General features: G+C 40.1%; 2 protein-coding genes across 4 annotated transcripts in view; both read left to right on the top strand.

Moving 5' to 3' along the window:
* The first annotated feature begins 1,153 nt into the window (after window positions 1–1,153).
* On the top strand, window positions 1,154–7,320 carry hmg20b (high mobility group 20B). 3 transcript variants are annotated; one of them, XM_054603086.1, is made up of 9 exons: window positions 1,154–1,203; window positions 1,475–1,623; window positions 2,856–3,056; window positions 4,557–4,677; window positions 4,807–4,859; window positions 4,962–5,028; window positions 5,242–5,457; window positions 5,682–5,814; window positions 6,641–7,320. In XM_054603086.1, the coding sequence occupies exons 2-9, from the start codon at window positions 1,543–1,545 to the stop codon at window positions 6,651–6,653; spliced, it is 885 nt and encodes a 294-aa protein (XP_054459061.1). In that variant the 5' UTR covers window positions 1,154–1,203; window positions 1,475–1,542; the 3' UTR covers window positions 6,654–7,320. The 3 variants fall into 3 exon arrangements, with proteins under 3 accessions (XP_054459061.1, XP_054459062.1, XP_054459063.1); XM_054603087.1 differs by lacking the exon at window positions 1,154–1,203 and adding an exon at window positions 1,231–1,327; XM_054603088.1 differs by lacking the exon at window positions 1,154–1,203 and adding an exon at window positions 1,236–1,301.
* Window positions 7,321–8,479: 1,159 nt separating this feature from the next.
* The window catches only part of unc13a (unc-13 homolog A (C. elegans)), a 46,377-nt gene continuing 35,403 nt past the window's right edge, over window positions 8,480–19,453 (top strand). The window contains exons 1-9 of the mRNA XM_054602400.1: window positions 8,480–8,501; window positions 13,501–13,530; window positions 13,640–13,739; window positions 15,749–15,866; window positions 16,650–16,773; window positions 17,214–17,284; window positions 17,572–17,626; window positions 18,316–18,345; window positions 18,952–19,147. Coding sequence (XP_054458375.1) covers window positions 8,480–8,501; window positions 13,501–13,530; window positions 13,640–13,739; window positions 15,749–15,866; window positions 16,650–16,773; window positions 17,214–17,284; window positions 17,572–17,626; window positions 18,316–18,345; window positions 18,952–19,147 — 746 coding nt within the window. The remainder of the gene's footprint in view (window positions 8,502–13,500; window positions 13,531–13,639; window positions 13,740–15,748; window positions 15,867–16,649; window positions 16,774–17,213; window positions 17,285–17,571; window positions 17,627–18,315; window positions 18,346–18,951; window positions 19,148–19,453) is intronic.

The following is a 19,453-nucleotide window of genomic DNA, read 5'->3' as shown; positions in this document are numbered from 1 at the left end:
ACTAACAGAGCAGACTGGTATAAGTGTATTTCCTATTTACTGCACAAAACACATCTTAACATTCATCCTAATTCACTAAAGCACGTCAGCAACACCTGTTTCAGGTAACCCCACTGATATATTATTAATATATATATATTATATTAATAATATACTACACTACGCCCCCTAGTGGTGGGAGGTTTAACCCCAAAAAATTATAACAAATAACAAAATGGCTCTTACACAATGGATCATGAATAAACCTTATAAACAGTCATATATGGGATGCACCCATGGGAGACACTCACAGCCTTCAACTCAGAGTCAAGCGTCACAGCAGAGGGCAAATGACCACTTCCGGTGAAGACTTACAAAATAAAGCTCGGACAGAAACGTCCTATGGATTCTGGAGTGTCTTATCTAAGTTCATTTGAGCACTTATGAAAGCTTTTGTTTTGTAAGAACAGGGCTTCTGGAGCCATCAAATGGAGGCGGAGTTTTTATTAAGTTTTTTAGGACAAATCATGTCTACTTTATCGATACAATTTTCATAAACAAACATTTACAAAATGATGCATTTCATAAGAGCATAACATCATAAACATGTGTCCACTTATAAACCTACAAGAGGTGATTTAATAATATACTTTTTTTAACATACTCTAATTTGTGTTATTTTATTGTACATTTTCCAATTTTTATTTTTAAATTCTGTCTTGTATAATTGTGTTTGCTGTTTACTGTCAATCAATCACCTATTCAAATTCCTCAAATAAACAGCTTCTGATTCTGATTCTACAAAAGTAAAACAAAACAGGGAAGCAATGTTAAAACAAACAAAAAAAAAGTATAGAATACACATTTCTTAAATATAGTGGATAATAGAAACAAAGAGAAAGTCAGTGAGAATATGCGCCTTAATAAAATGATAAAGTGCAAAGAGCATGCCATTTTAGGGCTTTTAGTTTTTTTCATTCGTTTCGTTAATCTCATAAACAGTAGAAACAGTAATGGTAAAATTTGCCACTTAACATTTACTCAAATACTGTCCTTAAATACAATTACTCCAATTATGTGTTTTTTCGCTCCCTTTACTGTGGGAGGGCTCAGAGGTGGAGGGGGAGGGGCGATGTCCAGCCAACCAATCAGGACTCACCGCGCCGACCAATCAGATTGCAGGACAGCGCTCACTTCCTGTTTGGCCGAGGGAATAATTGTCGGGTGAGTTAGAAGACGTTTATCCGAATAAGAAGAAATTATTCTATAAAACTGCTGCTGTCTGGAGTGACTAAACAGTCTGACTGAATAGATATTTAATTGTATTTAATTGTTTTTCTTGTGAAGAGTGAGCAGTTTGGATTTTCTTTTTGTGTGCATGTTAACAGCTAGCCTCTCTGGACTGCTAGCTCTCAGGGTTAGCTTTAGAAGCGAGGACATGCTTGCTGAATTGTACTGTTGTTTTTAACCTCGTGTCCTCTCTTATTCTGCACAGATTTCTTTCTCCCCACGACATAGACCCAGGACCCATTCCCCCACACACATAGTCCATGCACAGAGGTTATGGGTGGGATCAAACAGGAGCAGAGTGATGCATCACAGCAGTCCAAACCTTCACATTCAGCAGATCAACCACAAGAGGAGGTGAGTACTGCTACACCTGACCAGGACTATCAGGCTTTGTAAATTCATTTTTGCCTCCTTGGTTGGAGGAATAAGGCTGTCAATGCAACCACAGATCTGATTGAACAGTTTGTTTAAAGAGTTGAACTGTAAACTCCTCACACCAGTACAACCATCCTGCAATAAATGATGCATCTTTAAAGGTTAGAATATTACAAAGGGGACAAATTATGATAAATGGGTTTAACTTTTTTTTTTTTTTTACAGGGTAGGTTGATTAAGCATATACACACTTGTATAACAATGTCCTGTTGAGCAGACTATTAGAAACGGTGTCAGTATGTGAATGATATCTAATATACTACTGATTGTAAGTCGCTTTGGATAAAAGCGTCTGCTAAATGACTGTAATGTAATGTAATGTGTGTATATATATATATATATATATATATATATATATATATATATATATATACACAGTACCAGTCATTCAATGGTTTTTCTTTATTTTTAATTTTTATTTTTTTCTACATTGTAGATTAATATTGAAGACATCCAAACTATGAAGGAACACATATGGAATTATGTGGTAAACAAACAAATGCTCAACAAACCAGAATATGTTTTATATTTTATATTTTTCAAAGTAGTTGAATGAGAAGGTGTATATCTATATATATATATCCCCATATATATATATATATATATACATGTGTATATATAACCCTAACCCATAAAAAATACCTCTCACTTTAACAAACTACAATTCAACAGCACGACTAACTACAGCCTCCTAAATGAGCATAAAGTAATAATCACACCTCTGAAACGGTTATAACAAATACCTAATAGTATAACCTTCATGAGGTCGAATTTATTTAAAGGCTGTTGTATTACAGTGTATGTAGAGCTTGAACAATAAGGCAATTAATGGATCAAGACAATATTACCAGGATACAATTTTAATTATTGTTTAATAGTTTAAGTAATTTCATAATAAAAACTGCCCTAGTTAATTCTGTTTGCAGTTTCTCAAATGTGAATATTTGCAGCTCCTCTTAGTCCTCTACGGTGGTAAATTGAATAGATTGGACTTCTGGTTAGACAATATAAACAATCTATGGCATATGTTTTTGAAATTTTACTTACCAAACGAATTAATAGAGAAAAAATCTGCATAATGATTGATATTGAAGATGATTGTTGCAACCCTCGTATGTAGCTCATGTGTGTGTTGCTCCCCCTCTCTGCAGCCAAAGAAGAGAGGCTGGCCGAAGGGAAAGAAAAGAAAGAAGGTGCTACCAAATGGTCCCAAAGCACCGGTGACGGGATACGTCCGCTTCCTGAATGAACGGCGAGAACGCATGCGGGCCAGATACCCTGACTTACCTTTCCCAGAAATCACCAAGAGACTTGGAGCAGAGTGGACACAATTAGCCCCTAACGACAAACAGGTAGGCTTTTACATGTATTGTTAAACATAGTATATTCAGTACAGCACATTGCTGCGAGCACTGGGTATTTAGGGCATTTTCATTGGTACGATTGATTCCTACAAATGCCCTCCCTTTTCTCCTCACGCGTTTTTCTGCATCATCATCTAGTTATTCTCCTACACGTTATGATCTATACAAGACCATGGTGTCATCATCACCTTTCAATCTTGTAAAAGTTAAAAAATCAACTACAAGACCATGGTGTAGAAAGCTATTCCATAAGCACCTTTCAACTGTAAAAGGTAAAAAAATTGTAAAAAATCAAAGATATCATTAAATGGCATTAAATAATTGCAGAACAAAGCATCAGTATCTTTCAATAATGTCTCCTAAAGCTGTGCATATATCAACAAGTACGATTTTCATTTTTATACACTTTCTCTGTGTAAAATTGCTGCAGTGAACACATCTCCACCCCCACAGATTGCTGTCTCATTGATGGCTAACGGTTTTAAGCAGTTTGACGTCACTCGGATGCAGAGAGTCAGAGCACTTTTTAGGAAATAATTAGGAGGCCAGCACCTCTGTGACCTCATAGCTGGCTACGGCCATGCCTGTGTTGTAATCCAACAAATCATCCCCTCAACTATAGCGTGCATTTCACACACTTTCACATTTCAAACACTATATTATTCTATTATGAGAATATTATGAATGCTAAAGTGAGTCTACTATTTCCCGCTCAGCGGTAGGCTCATTTATGGACTTACCAGTCCCATGTTCTCTTGATCAGAGGGTCGAGATGATATACTATGATTTAAGCACCGCATCCCTCACATTCTGGTATTGCAGCCTCATTTAATTAAGTTTGTCATGGCAACTTTTGTACCCACACTCATGCAAATACTCTTGAAATCTCTGCTTTTTTGTTTGCATTGTCCGGTTGTGCTTGGATGTTTTCGTCTGCCCACATTTCAAGTTGGCATTAACAGAAAGATCCGTTCGTGGCTAAGTCTGAACGGGACAGTCGCATAGTCATGACCAGACGTTCTAAATAAGCGGGGCACTTCCTTATTTTGGTGCAATTGGTTTTCACACCTGATGAGAACCACACATGATCCGTGCCACCGAGTACGGTTCACAGGGTTCACACTAAACAAACTGGACGTTGGGGTCAAATGTACTCTGATTCGGGCCCAGGTCCCTGATATGAAAGCACTCTGAATGATGCTTTCTTATTGAGCCGGGTGGGCTGGTTTCCACAGTTGCACACAGAAATCCAGTCAAGAGTAGGACTGCAGGTGTTATTGCTGTATTTGTTTTGCTTCGTCTGTGTTTCATCCGTGTTTTTCAGTCGATGCTTGTGAAATGTGCATGCTGGCGAGCATATTTATAGTAAAATATACTGCATCAGCGATTCCCAAGAAACACGCTTGGTGTTTCAAATAATGAAGCAGCTGTACGTTAGTGAGACCGCATTTTTTCCCCCAGTAAACTACATTGTCTGTGCACTGACAGCGCTACCTGGACGAGGCGGAGCGGGAGAAGACGCAGTACGCCCAGGAACTGAAGGAATATCAGCAGACTGAGGCCTATCAGATCACCAGTGCTAAGATACAAGACAAGAGGATCAAGAAAGGTGACGACAACTGAGGTCTACATACGTCTTGCTGTATGTGTTGTACACCAAATCACAAGAGTGTACGTTGTTATTCCTTTACTCTGTGCCACGTGAGCTGTAATATTCACACACATTTTTCTCTTTCAGAAGACACTCCATCAGTCATCATCAGTACCAGTTCAGAGTCAGTAGTATCAAAGGTACATGACACATCCATATCTTGTCACTGTTTATTCTCCCATGTTATTTTTCACATCATTTTCAAACAGCCAAGTTTTTGATTCGATGATGTTGTCATTCAGGTTACTGACCTCAACACCAGATTCGACATCCCCATCTTCACAGAGGAGTTCCTCGATCAGAACAAAGGTAACGGAGAAGCTGAAAACAGGAAATGATCGTTCTAACATATCACACACCTTTTAATCTTTTATGGCTGGCTGCTAAAGCTAGGACAAATTGTGCAATTACTTTTAGCTTATAAGACTTTTAAACAAAGTAAGTTCCATCCAACATGTCATGCAAGACATAATCTTGTGCTTGCACCTAATCCCGTTTTTATTTCCCCCTGTGTGCCTCCAGCTCGAGAGGCTGAGTTGCGACGGCTCCGTAAGGCCAACATTGAGTTTGAAGAGCAGAATGCAGTGCTTCAGCGGCACATTAAGGACATGTACAGCGCTAAAGAGCGCCTGGAGGCCGAACTGGGGCTGGACGAGAAGCGCACCCAGGCTCTTCACCAACACTTGCTGGCCATTAAACACACATTGGTCAACAGTCTGTCATCAGTCCCCCTGCCAGGTCAGCAGTCAGTTGACTATATTTAGACAGAGTAGAAAAGACAAGAAGGAAGACAGATGGATGCTAGATTTGTTTTATGTAGTCCCATAGTTTAAATGCATTGATACAGTTAGCATTGTTAAACTACCAACAATAGATGAATTGTCATGTCAGTGCTTAGCTTCCGTTCCGTTTCTGCTTGAGAGGATGTGAGGAATTCATTCTTCCGTGACTTTTCTGAACAGGCACAGGAGAGACGGCGTCTCATGGGAACCTGGACTCTTACCTGAGTCGTCTCAGCGGAGTGCTGGAGGGAAACCCTCACAAGCATCGTGCACTGCTCGGCCAGCTCTGCGACGTCCTCGCTCATCTGGACAGGTAACTGATATCAGGTTACTCATTTGAGCATTAGCAGAAAAGCAACGCCCCTTCACTTGCATTTAGCAGCGTAAGTGTAGCGGCATTGGAGTACCAAAAACAGTTGTGAGTAGCACAGCTGCCAAAGACATGTTATCAGACCAGCGCTGCACTAAAAGATGAGGTCAGATGCATAAAAAGTTATTTCTAAAAGCAATGAGGTCTAACATAAGAGTTGGTTAAGTGGACGTGACAGTCATGGAGATCTTAGACAAGAGAACTGAGCAACAGAGGATGATACTGGACAGCGACCTGCTTAAAAATCCTGAAATAGCTGTTGGAGTACTGAAATGTGTAAGATGCTGTGCCAAAATATACCGATAAATTCACTTCACTTTCATATATAAACTCCAATATAATGCATATTAAGCCATTATCATTTTTATTTCCTGTTAAGAAAAGCAGACTGTCCCATCATGACCACTTCAGTCTGGACTGCTAGTACATTTAGTTCATGCCAAGTAATAAAAATGGTGAAAGCCGCAAATTATCTTACGTTGCACTTAAATAGTAACTTTTTCTGGACCCTTTTTTCTCATGTTGTTTGTGTCTAATGGGGAAAACAATTCAGTAGTAGAAGAAGTATCGAGACAATGTTTATGGTGTCAGCTCAAATAAACTTTGCTAATGGCCTGACAAGGAGCAAATTATTTGATTAGTCAAACATGATTTTCCATTTAATTTGTTCACAATTCTCAACTTTCAAGCCTCAGAACCCATATACAGTATTTATGTCTGAATATTTTTCTTTGTTTTTTTCTAACTGCGTACTTTAATTCATTGTCAGTGAGAAGTTATGAGGAGACTTCTGCTGGAGACCCTTTCATTCGTGCATCAGAGGGACGCTTTGCAGGCTCGGTGGTTTTAGGTCAAGTCAGTGTCAATCAACAGAGCATGTGGATATCTCAAGGATAATAAAGGCAAGGGTACAAATGCTTCAAAACGCCACACACACACACAGTCCGCGTCTACATGCCTCTTCTTTATGAATATATGTATGAGGAAGAAAATGTGTATTCATGCACATGAGTTTTTGTGAATGTAAATCTGTGTGGCAGGGTTTTGGGTTTTTACACTTCAGGAATTTCATTAAATGTAATGTAATATTATCTTTAAATCTGCTTTAATTAAGTCAAATTGGATTGACCCTAACCTCATTGTGTAGTATCTGCAGTTACCTACAGGCTTGTGACCTGTCCAATAAGACAAGCCTAATTATTTGTTTACAATAAATGCCATTTGGCATTCGGTGTTTGGGTAAAGTGTAGTGTTATTTTAGAACGCATGAAATGAAGAAAAAAAAAAAAAAAAACTGGAAAGGGTGAAAATGAAATGTTGGGTTTTACATGTTTGAATTGACATTGATGATGGCTGGTTGTTGAATGGACAAGCAGTTTCACATGTTGTCAGGATATTATATATTTGTGAAGTATATTTGTATTTTCTGAATTGTTCATTAAACCATAATGAAAATGTTTCCAACAAAAGGTGAATGTGTGCTTTTTTGAAAAAGTGACTCTTGGGGAGTCTGTAGAGATGCAGTGGATGTTGGTTTCCAGCAGGGGGAGCTGTTTGCCCACAGTGGGGGGAAAAGAAAAGTCTTGAATCTTGGACCAGTTTTTAAAGCTATTTTTCTGATTTCAACTGGAAGGATGAAGATGGGATGAACTGTGGTAAATATGCAACACATTGACACCCGGCTGACTCTGTCTTCACCAAGGCACGACTATTAATAGTATGTGAAGAACGATCTGTTTTGCTTGTTCTGTATTCTGTAAACTTGGGCACAAACATTTGATTTGCTTCTAGTCAGCTATGACTCATCTAAGTCAAATCAGCTGGGTGGTTCATCTGTCTCATCAATACCTTCCAACTCTTATCTTTTACATTTTTTTAGGTGAAATTCTTCCGAAAAGGAGCAGCATGACGTGCTCCATACCTTTCCCCTATAACTGACTCATGTGAACATTAATGTCCTTCTAACTGAATCACTGCTTAGTCATTTTTTTATTTTTTTCCCCCACAGTTGCTTGGAGTGTTCTTGACAAAATCAATTATCAAAATATTTTTTCCCAGTGTTGATATAATGTGTCATTATTTGAGGATTTCCTAAGATATTTATTTATTTATTTTTTTTGAGAAATATGTTTTAAGACACAGAGGGAGAGACTAAGAATCAGGTGGTGTTTTTTTTTTTTTTTTTTTTTTTCAACATCTCCACCCACTTCCACGCCATCAGCGCCGCCCTGACGTCACTGCCAGGAGCTGTCCACGCAGCGGCGGTGCTGAAGCTGAACAAGATGGCTGTGTGTTGGCGAGCGGAGAGCTGAGACAGAAGCGGGGTCTGGGAAAGAGTGTCGAATATAGACGGACACCTCTTTAAAAAACACTGAGGTTTGCGACACTGGCCTTCACTCTCGAAGTGTGAAGAATTTTTTTATTTTATTATATTTTTTAATCAGGCGTGAAACGAGCCGTGCCAGGCCCCGTCGCTGCTTCTCCCATCTCCATCCCAACCATCCACTCCCAGGCTGAATATTGCTCCGATTTTTTTTATTTTTTTTAGCCTGATTAGGGAAGGCTGGTGAAGAAGCTGGACCCTGTTCTGAAGGCGCATATATAAGAAATGTCATTGCTGTGTGTTGGAGGTAAGAGATCTAAACTGTGTCCATGTCATGGCACGACTTGCTGGTGTGAGCAGCTTAAATAACACCAATCTTTATTGGGGGGGGAATTCACCTGTTAGGATAACTATCATTGCATTAATATTTTAACAATAGTCATCTTGCACAGGAGTGTTTATTTTTTTTAATTTGCCACTCTATTAAATGGCAGATTAATCCAAATCCCACCAATAAGGCAAACACTGCATATTTCTAATCAATGTAATTTATTTTTTGACAATTATTTACACTGAAATATTTCCTTTCTGCTGTCTAGGGTGACAGCCTGACAGCACCTCATTGTTATTAAAAAAAAAAAAAAAAAAAAAAAAAAAAAAAAAAATCTGCCATTGTTACAACCGGATCGATTTATTGAGTAGGTGTATGCTTTCAGGCAGCCGCTGTCAAACATAGTAAAACAAGATGTAACACACTCTGTTCTGCTTCAGCCCCCTCTAACAGAATCACGAGCTGTTGTTTTTTATTTTTTAAAATTTAAATTAATACAAAATAGAAACAGAAAGTGTTTTGATTGAAGACACCAAAAAAAAAAAAAAAAAAAAAAAAAGGCGTTTGCCTTATAGACTACCGGTTTTACTTACAGTAGGATATTTCTTTAAACCACGTGATTGGTTGCAGCCTTTTTTTAATTAAATGTCTGCTTTTGATTGAGCTCTATAATGACAACCACAACCTGTTCTGTCTTTGAATAATTCAAAATTTCCCAAATGGGTTCCAGATTGGTTTTCTTAAGAGACAGAGACTTTTCACATTGCACTGTATTATGACTGCTGGTCAGCTACCTTCCTTCAGTCACTGATGGTGGGTTTTTAATTTGTTCGATGAAGCCAATGATTGTGGTCTGTGACGTATTTCACCAGTGAAAATATACCCAAAATAGACTTCATATATTTTACATTAAAGGGATAATCAATGAATCAGTGCCAAACCCTTACAGTTTAATCAGTCACTGTAATAATTACATTTACATTCAACGCATAATGTGGTCATTTCTAAAAAAAGTGTAATTACATTGGTTTTGATTGGTGAAGCTCCATGACTTTATTTCTTCTTATTAACCAATTTTTGCTGTCAAATATGATTTAATTGAAGTGCATTACTGTGCAAGAGCAAATGGGATGGATAGATTGTGCAAATGTCTCAGGAGGGAAATACTATTATCCTTTTGGATCCCATGTAATCTTTTCAATAATAATAATATGAATTATTATAATAATAATAATAATAATAATAATAATAATAACCTCTGGTCATCCCCAGATCCCAGAATCCTGCTTAATGTTTCATCAGGATTACAAATGCCCCCATTTATAAGAGTAAATATTTAATGCTTTTTATATTGTCTCTTAGCAAGGAGAAGTTCTCCCCTTGTGTTTTTACAACACTCACAACCTTAAAAGGAAAATCATGTTGTGACAACATTCATTCAACACATTTAAAAACAAATCTGACAGACTTATGAAGAGACAGAATTTAAATGCAGAAAAAAAAATATGTAACACGGTTTGAGTTTGAACAGATCTACAGCTCTCTTCGATCATCAGAGTTTCCCAAGTTGCACAGTTAGGGAGCACATTTGCACCTGCAGTCTGAGAATCATTCCCTTCCCCGAGACACTTGATGAACACAGTCCCTGATTTCCATGGGAGCGGTGAAGGAAAGATCTAAAACTGCTCCTTCAAACTGAAGCTTCTCTGAGAGGATGTAGCAGACTTGCAGTGTTTGCATGAAGAGGCTGCTGTGTTGTTGACACCAGCGCTAGAGCTGATTGCACAGATGTCGGGATTGAAATCCAGGCTCGTTGGCGGTCCCTTTATGTCCTGAGGCTTTGTTGGCATAGCAACCGCAATGTATTTTAGGTCTCTGCTGGCATTTTTCTCATTAGTTTCTATGCACTCTGTTATATTCCTGCAGCTAGGTTTATATTGATATCATCTTCTTTTCATGGCGGCTGTTTAGTAGAATGAAGAAATAAAGATGAGCATTGCGGTTTACTTTGAGCTGCTGCAAGGTAACATGAGTTGGGCTGACAAACACTTTAGAGGGCAGCGGTGTGTGTGTGTGTGTGTGTGTGTGTGTGTGTGTGTGTGTGTGTGTGTGTGTGTGCGTGTGCGTGTGTGTGTGTTTACTCTACGTCAATGTCCCGTGATGTTTGATGTACTCTTTGAGTTGATGGCCTGTGCCACAGAAGCTGAATAAGCGTATTCAGCTCTGGCAGCGATCCTCTTACTGTCACCTCCCGTAGCGAGATGCCAATCACGCATGATCACTTTATAACAGAGTGAGCCATGAGAGACGTCCTCATTAGTGTCACCTTCTCTCATTAAGGCATTATCCAAACCAACATTTACATATGTATGCAGATCATTAGGGAAAGTGTTTTTTGCAACAACAAAAAAAAAAAGAAGCCAGAAAGTATTATAATATCCTAAATATAATTTAGCAGCAAAGCGTCCTTGGCTGGTTCTATATCTTATTACCATTTCAAACACATTGCTGTGTTACTGTAATAAGCACTACGGTTACTGGGGAGTCTGGAAATAGATAGGAGCAGAGATCAATTGTGTTTTAATGGAGATTTATACAGCACTGTAGCATTCATATTCTGAGCTTAATGATTCAAAGGCTACATACTGTTTATATACTGTAAATAATCTTAAAGTCCTGATATTTTGCACTTACATTTTCCAACTATAATGCTTCCCACAGGGTTTAAAATAGTCTGTATGAGAGGTGCATTCAGTCATCAGTGACTATCGTTGTATACTTTTAAAGTAGTCTTACTTTGATCACCGTTGATATATTTCCCAAGATAAACTGCAGGTGTGGGATTTGATTTTATCTGGCAGCAGACTAGGGCACAAGCCATAATGACCTCTCAGTGTGACATTTTTTTTTAATTGTGCACTTGAGTCCTTTCTCCGTTCTTTGTCACAATCTTTAGATTTCTCCTCTCACTGCGTTTCCTGTCTGCTGGTTTGTATTGTTGTTCCTGGTGTCAGTAGAATTGCTCTGAAGTGTGGGGCTCTTTGAAAGCTTTTAAATGGAAAACCTCAGGAAATAAAAAGAAAGGCCCTTTAAGGTCATCTGCACTGGGGCGTGAGTGAATGTATTTGTCCAATTTTCCTCCAGCAAAGAAGGAGAAAATGAGATTCTGTAATTGCTGTGGCAGGAGCTTTTTCTTTTTTTTTTTTTTTTTTTTTTTTTTTTTGGTTTGAGGGTTTGCAGAAAATATAAAATTATTTTTCAGCTACTCCCTTTCATTCGTTCCCCTGCCTTGTAACTGCAGCAGTGGTGGTTTAGTCTTATGCCTGTAAGCTGTAAGACTAAACCCCCCCACACACACACAGACACACCCCTTTCCGGCACCCCCCACCCCTGTCACACTGAAGTGGTTATTTTTAGTGTTGGGGATGCAGCTCGATCTGCCCGCATCCTGCTGCACAGAGAGATTAATGGAGCACGAGAGAAAGAGATAGAAAGGGAGCACACGTGCATGCTCGCCACATGGCAGGGGGAGCTAGTAGGAGCGATCGAGTGATTGAGAGGGAGAGAGAGAAGAGAGAGAGAGAGAGAGGACTGGTTGATGGTGAGGAGAGGACAGTGTATGAGACAGAGGGAGAGTGTTCGCAACGCTGCAGCCAAGTTGCATCTGTCATTTACCGTCGAAAGCACAGAAATCACTAATTTGAACGCCTCTTTGTCAGAATCTATTCAGGGCTTCCGTGGAAAAATAATCTTCCTTACCAGTGAAATGTGGCCGCCTCGTCAGCAGCTTAAGTATCAGGATGTGGATTTTTACTTTGAAGTTGGGTTTTGAACCACTTGCTCCACCACCTGCCTCCTGAATCTCACTGATATTTAAGCGATAAGCATGATTCTAAGGGGTTTTGCTGTGGGGGGGGGGACGGGACGGGACGGGACTATTTTTAGAAGCCAATTTGTCCACAACGATTATCATGCTTGTTCTGCTGCCACTGACTAACAAAGTGACTCAGAGTGTGTTTCTCTGTCAGCATCACTTCTGCTCCCCTAATGTTTGGGCGTTTCTTGATTGAATAACAGGGAACTTTTATTTATTTAGTTACTTTCGGGTTTCAGAGAGTCGGCCTGTGGGTCATACATTATGAAGCCATTCTTCATGCAGCCACACACGCTAACATGACAGAGAATTTTTTAAAGGGCTTGCTATTGAGGTCCAATTAGATTTTAAAGTATGCTTATTCCCTGTATTTCTTTCCTGAAATGTAACATCAGTGAAAAGAGGCAATCAGCAGGGATAAAAAAGAACGACGCCCAGAGCTCTGAATATTAATACCTCACTGCTGAACATGGGGATGCTGGGAATCGACAGGGTGCCGGATTGACTGAATAATGAATAGGCTGTTGACGTCACTGTGGTTTTAAAAGTCATTCTAGTACCTCCAGACGTCCCTGCATGGAGGAGCCGGCAGTGGCCCCTCAGCAGAGCCTCATCATGTCAACCATCCAGGAATATATGCACATACATCATTCAGAGAGGACGGGCTATGTGGCCACTCTCCTCCCTGGCATCATCTTTTACTCTCACCTACGCAAACTGTCCTTCTGGCCCAGTGACTCAGAGATCCTGACATCTCCTGCTCAACGGGCGCAGGCTTTCATATTGAGATCGTGGCATTCTGTCCAGAGAGGAAGGAGTGAGTCCTGGGCTGAGAAGAGCAGACCCCCTGCTCTCTCTTTTTAAAATGCCAGGCTCCTGTCAATCACCAGCTAAACTTTCATGCTCATGAGCTACATGCAGAGGCCTGCCCAGACTGTAGGTTAAAGGAACGTCACGCTGTAAGCAAAGGCCGGAGGAAAGCCTTTGAGGATTTAATGATGTTACATTTGCGGCATAAAAAAGTGAAATCTTTTCACGATTTTGATATTTAAGCTCACTTTGTCCCTAATTTCTTGTTTGTTTTCTGAATTTGTTCTGCAGTGAAGAAAGCCAAGCTCGATGGACCCCAAGGTGAGTTGGATATCATCCATTAGCTGCTTATTTTTTACTGAATCAGAACGTTCCCTATAAACACACACAGTATCCTGACCAATGGTATTTATATTTATGCTTTTTACAGAGAAATTTAACACATACGTGACCCTGAAGGTGCAGAATGTTAAGAGCACCACCATCGCCGTGCGCGGCAGCCAGCCGTGCTGGGAGCAGGACTTCATGTTGTGAGTGCTTCTTGCCCTCTCTCACATCTTCTGACCCCTTTTATCTCACCAGGTTTTTTCCTTATTTTTAGCCTCTGCTTTCTTTGTAGATCTGCCTGTACCATGTTGCTAATTGGTGGACTGACTTTCTTGCACAATTTCCACTCTTGTTTCTTACTACATTCCCTTCTCTTCACGCCTACCCGTCTTCCTCCTCTCTCGCCGTCTCCTTTAAATAGCACCAGTAGTGCGATGAACAGAAAGGCCCATAAATGTACACGTTAAAGTTTATGTGACCAAGAACGGAGGCATTAGATCAATCAAAGGACAGTTAAGCCAAGAGTTGTGACTTACACGTGAACGTCTGTTAACAGGTCCTGGGGGAGTACTACTGCATATGTGAAACAGGTTCTATAAAGCATTTTGTGGCTCCAGAGGGAGCTACATTAAATCTGATAAATTGCCTCACGTGATGTCACTCGAGTCGGTGTCACCTGGGGCTGAACAATTCAAGTTTGAAAATAAAACAAACCTGAGCTCCTCATCTCTGCTTGATGCTAGCAGCTCGAGGCTACATTAGCTCCTACCAGCATAGCACACCCGAGCTGTTGTTGGTCGAGAGAGTTGCATCATGGGAAATGTAGGTGCCAGGTTTTTACAAGAATGCATGAAATTAAAAAACGTAATATCTCTTGTTCTGCTACTTGATTTTTACCATTTCATGATCATTGTGAGTGTTTACAATGTTAAAGGAGTGCAATACTGAGTCGGTGGAGTACTCTTTCAAGTATTAAGCACTGGCCTTGCTGGGACAGTAGCTTTTTAGTTTGATATTATCTCTTTATTCTTAAAGAGGGTAACTTTTAATGGGCTTATATGCAAAAAATTAAAAGTATTTTCACTTGGAAGTTTTTCAAGAATGCAGTATCTTTGCTTTGGCAATTATGGTTGTGAATTTATTTGACATAGTTCTAAAAAGAAATCTACATCTATTGTCATTATCAGTTGGCAGATGCAAGTCAATAGTAATAATAAGTCATTTCAATATAGGCATTAAATAAGGAGTGAATACTGTCACACAGCAGGGTCCGCTGTGACATTTATACTTCCTAAAGGGAGTTATTTTTCCTCTCTTCCTCTTGCTTCCTCTCACCCCTCCTTTGAAGAGTGAGAGGATGACCTAACACCTGCTCCAGCAGAGTTCACACACCCAGTGTGGAGGGATTATCTGGGCTGCATTACACCTCATAACGGAAACAGAAGGTTGACTGAATAGAAGAAAAGCTAAACACAACAGATAATGCTTTAATGTTTAATTTACTTTATCTATATCTATAAACTAAATCAAAGAACATCACATTCTTCCTCCCATTTTCTTTAAATCCTTCACTTCCTCCTGCTCCTTTCCTCTTCACCTTTTTTGTGAACCAACACATCATTCAGCCTTTTGCCAGATTACCTCTTCGACTCCCAGAAAGATGTGTTTTCATATCAAAGCTGTGGTTATTATTAGGTTTTCAATTAAGAAAGCCAGTGGGCTTGGGGAAGCTCACTGCCTGACAATGAGAGAGGCTTAGTGAGCTGATAATCTGCCAGTCAGATTTGTAATCACTTTACAAATCCTTACCTATATTTGCTGTATATAAGCATTGCTTCATGGAAAATTGAGGGAAGATGAGTTCACTGATGTTTGTCATACAGAAATATAGATAGCCTCTGCTGTGCTCTCTCTTCTACCCTGCCAGCAGGCTAGTTCACATCACCTACTCTTTCCATCTTCATGACGAGTGAGTCATTTCCCTCTGCAGATTGAATCACAGTGCATATCCATCGCCAGATTTAAGTGCAGCTCCTGATGGCATAGACTGTATTTCTGTTGAAAGCCCTCTATGCAGTGAGGTGTCTGTATACAATCCTGCCTCCACTCCTCTTTTTATTACATTCTGTATTATTTCACTCTTTTCCCCGTACCTTTTTTCAAACTAATTTCTCTTTTTCTTAATCCTCTTCTTCCTCTTTCTGCCGAGCAGTGAAATAAACCGCCTGGAACTGGGCCTGACAGTGGAGGTGTGGAATAAAGGGCTTATCTGGGACACCATGGTGGGCACCTTATGGATCCCCCTGCGTAACATACGGCAGTCCAATGAGGTACGCACTCTCTCTCCCCGGCTCCCAGCATTAGGTTTTTACATGTGCAATGCCCGTTCATAACGTGCCTGTTCAGAGCGGGTCGAATGGTCGGCCTGTGGTGTCGCTGCTTGCAGCTTTCTTGAGAACCGCTCATGCAAACAACTTCACACTCGACATGGCGCTTCATTGGGTCCTGAACAATACACCTGCCGTGACATAGTTCCTTCACACACCTAAGTCATCACCACTCAGAAACACAGACATATATTTATATCTTTTTTATTTGGACATATGTAGGATGCTGTTCATTTAAAGAAATTGTTCAACATTTTGGACAATAAGCGTATTGGCTTGCTTTCCAAGAGTTGGTTGAGAAGATGGATCAAATAGGAAGCTAAAGCCAAGAGGCTGACAGCTCTAAAGTTTAGGAATATGTCTTCCACATTAAACTAAGGAAGCAGGAATATACACTTGCAGACTTGTATATCTTGGCTTATTGATTATTAGAAGAAAACAAATAGACAAAGTTTTAAAGAAGAGATTAACAAAATGTCATCTTGTATGTTATTAGAGAAGATAACCTACACATTGAGAAACATTTGGATTCGTCATACAAGGAAAAACACAGTTGAAACTAAAATGGTCTTTTGTATAAGTTGTGGTTTTAGGTGGGTTATGTGCTGTAATTATTTTTTGGTGAACAGCAGCCTCCCAGGAGTCATTCTTTATGGGCAAACGGCATATTTATCATGCAGTATGTATAGCTGCAGTCATATTTCTCTGCTCCTCGATCTTTTCCAGGAGGGTCCGGGCCAGTGGCTGACTCTGGACTCCAATGCGATCATGGCTGAGAATGAGATCTGTGGAACCAAAGACCCGACCTTCCACAGGCTGCTGCTGGACACCCGCTTTGAACTGCCACTAGGTTTGGCCTTTCATCATATGTGTGCTTATGCTACCTTGTGCTTTATATTGTAACTTCTTTAATCTATAGTTGCTAGATTTGAGATATATGGATATGATTCAATAAACTGTAATAAAACAGGAAGATACCATTGAAATATATTTTCTTGAATTAGAACTGTTACTACAACACGCAGTTAATATCCCAACCACTTCGATATGTACTATGAGTACTAGGGCTGTTGCTGCTACTGCTACCACTAATGTACTAACACTACATTGAGTGCTTTTACTTGGGCTTGCTTTGTAAATCCATTACTATCCAATATGGTTGCCATGACATTCGAAGACATCAATTGGATTGCTCTATTGTTCTATTCCAATGCTTATAGATAAATGTACAGAGTGATATATATGTGGTGTGCTGAGTGGAGTAACATGTGTTTGTGTTGTGTGCTGCAGACATTCCTGAGGAGGAGGCGAGATACTGGGCCAAGAAACTTGAACAACTAAATGCCATGAGGGATCAAGATGTAAGAACTTCAATCTCTTCCACATTCCCATCTCGCTGCACCATCTGTCACTTGTATTTTCTGATCTATTCTTTCCTTTTCATAGTTTTTCTCTTTCATGATCCCTTTCCTACCGAGTGTTTTTCTTTCCTCCGCCTTCATCATTCTCCATACTCTCTCTAATTACACTCTGTGTCTTCCAATAACAGCAGAATTACTGAGTCAATATTTTTTACCAGCGATTTTCCTCAGAAATGCTAGATCTTATTTTTCTAATAAATGTGTGTTGTTCTTTTTTTCCCTCTCAGTATGCCTATCAAGAAGAACAGGAGCGACCACTCCATGCACCAACCACACAGTGCTGTGAGTGTCACTTCTGCGTCCGCCTCCTCCTGTTCCTCTCCCCACGCTGTGTCCTTATTTATGCCTCCTCTTTTTCCTCTCCTCACCCCCTCTGCCCCGTCGCACTGAGAACGGGACTAGACGGGAGGTAGAAAATGAGGTTGATAGATGAGGCGAATGGGTGGAAGGAAGGAGGGAGGAAGGAGGGAGGAAAGCTGATGAGACGAATCACGGGTAGAATGAGTTATAGGTGCTAGATGTCTGATGGATGTGATCTGACATATGATGGGTTGTCAGACACGCACCATCCTGACTGTCTGTCTGTCGAGTGATGATGACACAGGGAGTAAGTGTGTATAGTATAAATCCGTGGACAGACGGGTTGGATGGTTGGCACGATGCTCGTGTGTGCAGAGATGATAACAGCATGCGTGTTTTTCTCTGTTCCTAGTTACTTAGCAGCACCAAGGCCAGCAGCATCTGTACAAAAGCTTGTTTTGATCTTAGCTTCTCTAAAGACCTTGTGCGTTTCTTTATGTACATACACACTGACTTAAACACCCTTTGCACACACATTTACATCTTTGAATAAGGATTTCTCAGGGCTGCGAACCTATACATGTTTGTTTACGTGGCTTTGTGGACTGTTCATGTGTTTAATTTGTTGCCCAAACCTAATTTGGTTACTCCGACGCTTTATCTCCTTGCAGGTAATTGGAGTCTGTGGGGAGATCAGCAAAGTAAGTTTCTTTCATGCGTTTCAGCTAATGACTTGGAGTAAGTCTGTATTCATTGTCCATGTCTCACTTAATGTGATTATCCTCCTGGTGTAGTTTTCCTCAGAGACTGTAAGCTGCCATGAAAATATATATTCTTTTCTCCATGCATCCTCTCTGAACTTCCTTTCGTATCTATCTTCTCCTAATGGATTTAAAGTCAATCTGGTAGAATTCGATTCTGTAAAGATACAGTAAATAATCTCTGTGGTGTTTGATGAAGATGCATATGAGTTTTTTTAAGAGTGTAATTTCCAGTGGTGACTATAAGATAGTAAATAGATAATAGTCTTTGTCATAAAGATGCAAACACGACAATTATCAATCAGAAAGTATCAGGTATCTACCGTGTAAAGGAAAATGAAAATATATTAAGTAGGATAACAACATCCATTTTAAATGGTAAATACAAAAACATTTTGAGCATACTTTATTAATTGCTCTTTTTAATGTAGTGTTTTTTTTCTTATCTAATCATTGCGCCCCCCCTATACACTGTACAAAAGCACTGTATAATACAATTCTGACCCATCATCCTCTTCTTGTCTCCCGCTGTGTTCGTGTGAACAGACGAGGATCCAGACAGCGCCGTGGACGACAGGGACAGCGACTACCGAAGCGAGACCAGTAACAGCATCCCGCCTCCCTTCTACACCACCTCGCAGCCCAACGCTTCCATGCACCAGTATCCCATGAGGCAGCCGCAGTACGGAAACTCCTACAGCGAAGACATCAATGAGCTGGACTACGACCATAGAGCCGTGAGGTAACAAGCACCCTGCAGGCACTTCCTGGCCACAACTGAGTGGTTTCCTTTTCATGAGATTTCATGAGTTGTCATTATATCAACAACAGGGAGAAATGGGTTTGTTTTAGATGAGACAGAAAGAGAAAAAACACCAAAAGAAGACTGTTTAATATTATAGTTGTAATATCACACTCCCCATCTTAGGCAGATATTCCCATTTGGAGACTAGCATCTAGCCCTGAGACAGCTCAGTCCCTGCGGCCTTGTTTTGTTTCACTGTATTGTACATGGTAACATGTTGTCCCACTGTGCTCTCCTCCTCTA

The sequence above is a fragment of the Anoplopoma fimbria genome, chromosome 8 (genome assembly GCF_027596085.1).
Source record: "Anoplopoma fimbria isolate UVic2021 breed Golden Eagle Sablefish chromosome 8, Afim_UVic_2022, whole genome shotgun sequence".
Taxonomy (NCBI): Eukaryota; Metazoa; Chordata; class Actinopteri; order Perciformes; family Anoplopomatidae; genus Anoplopoma; species Anoplopoma fimbria.
This window is presented reverse-complemented; position numbering and strand designations above follow the sequence as displayed.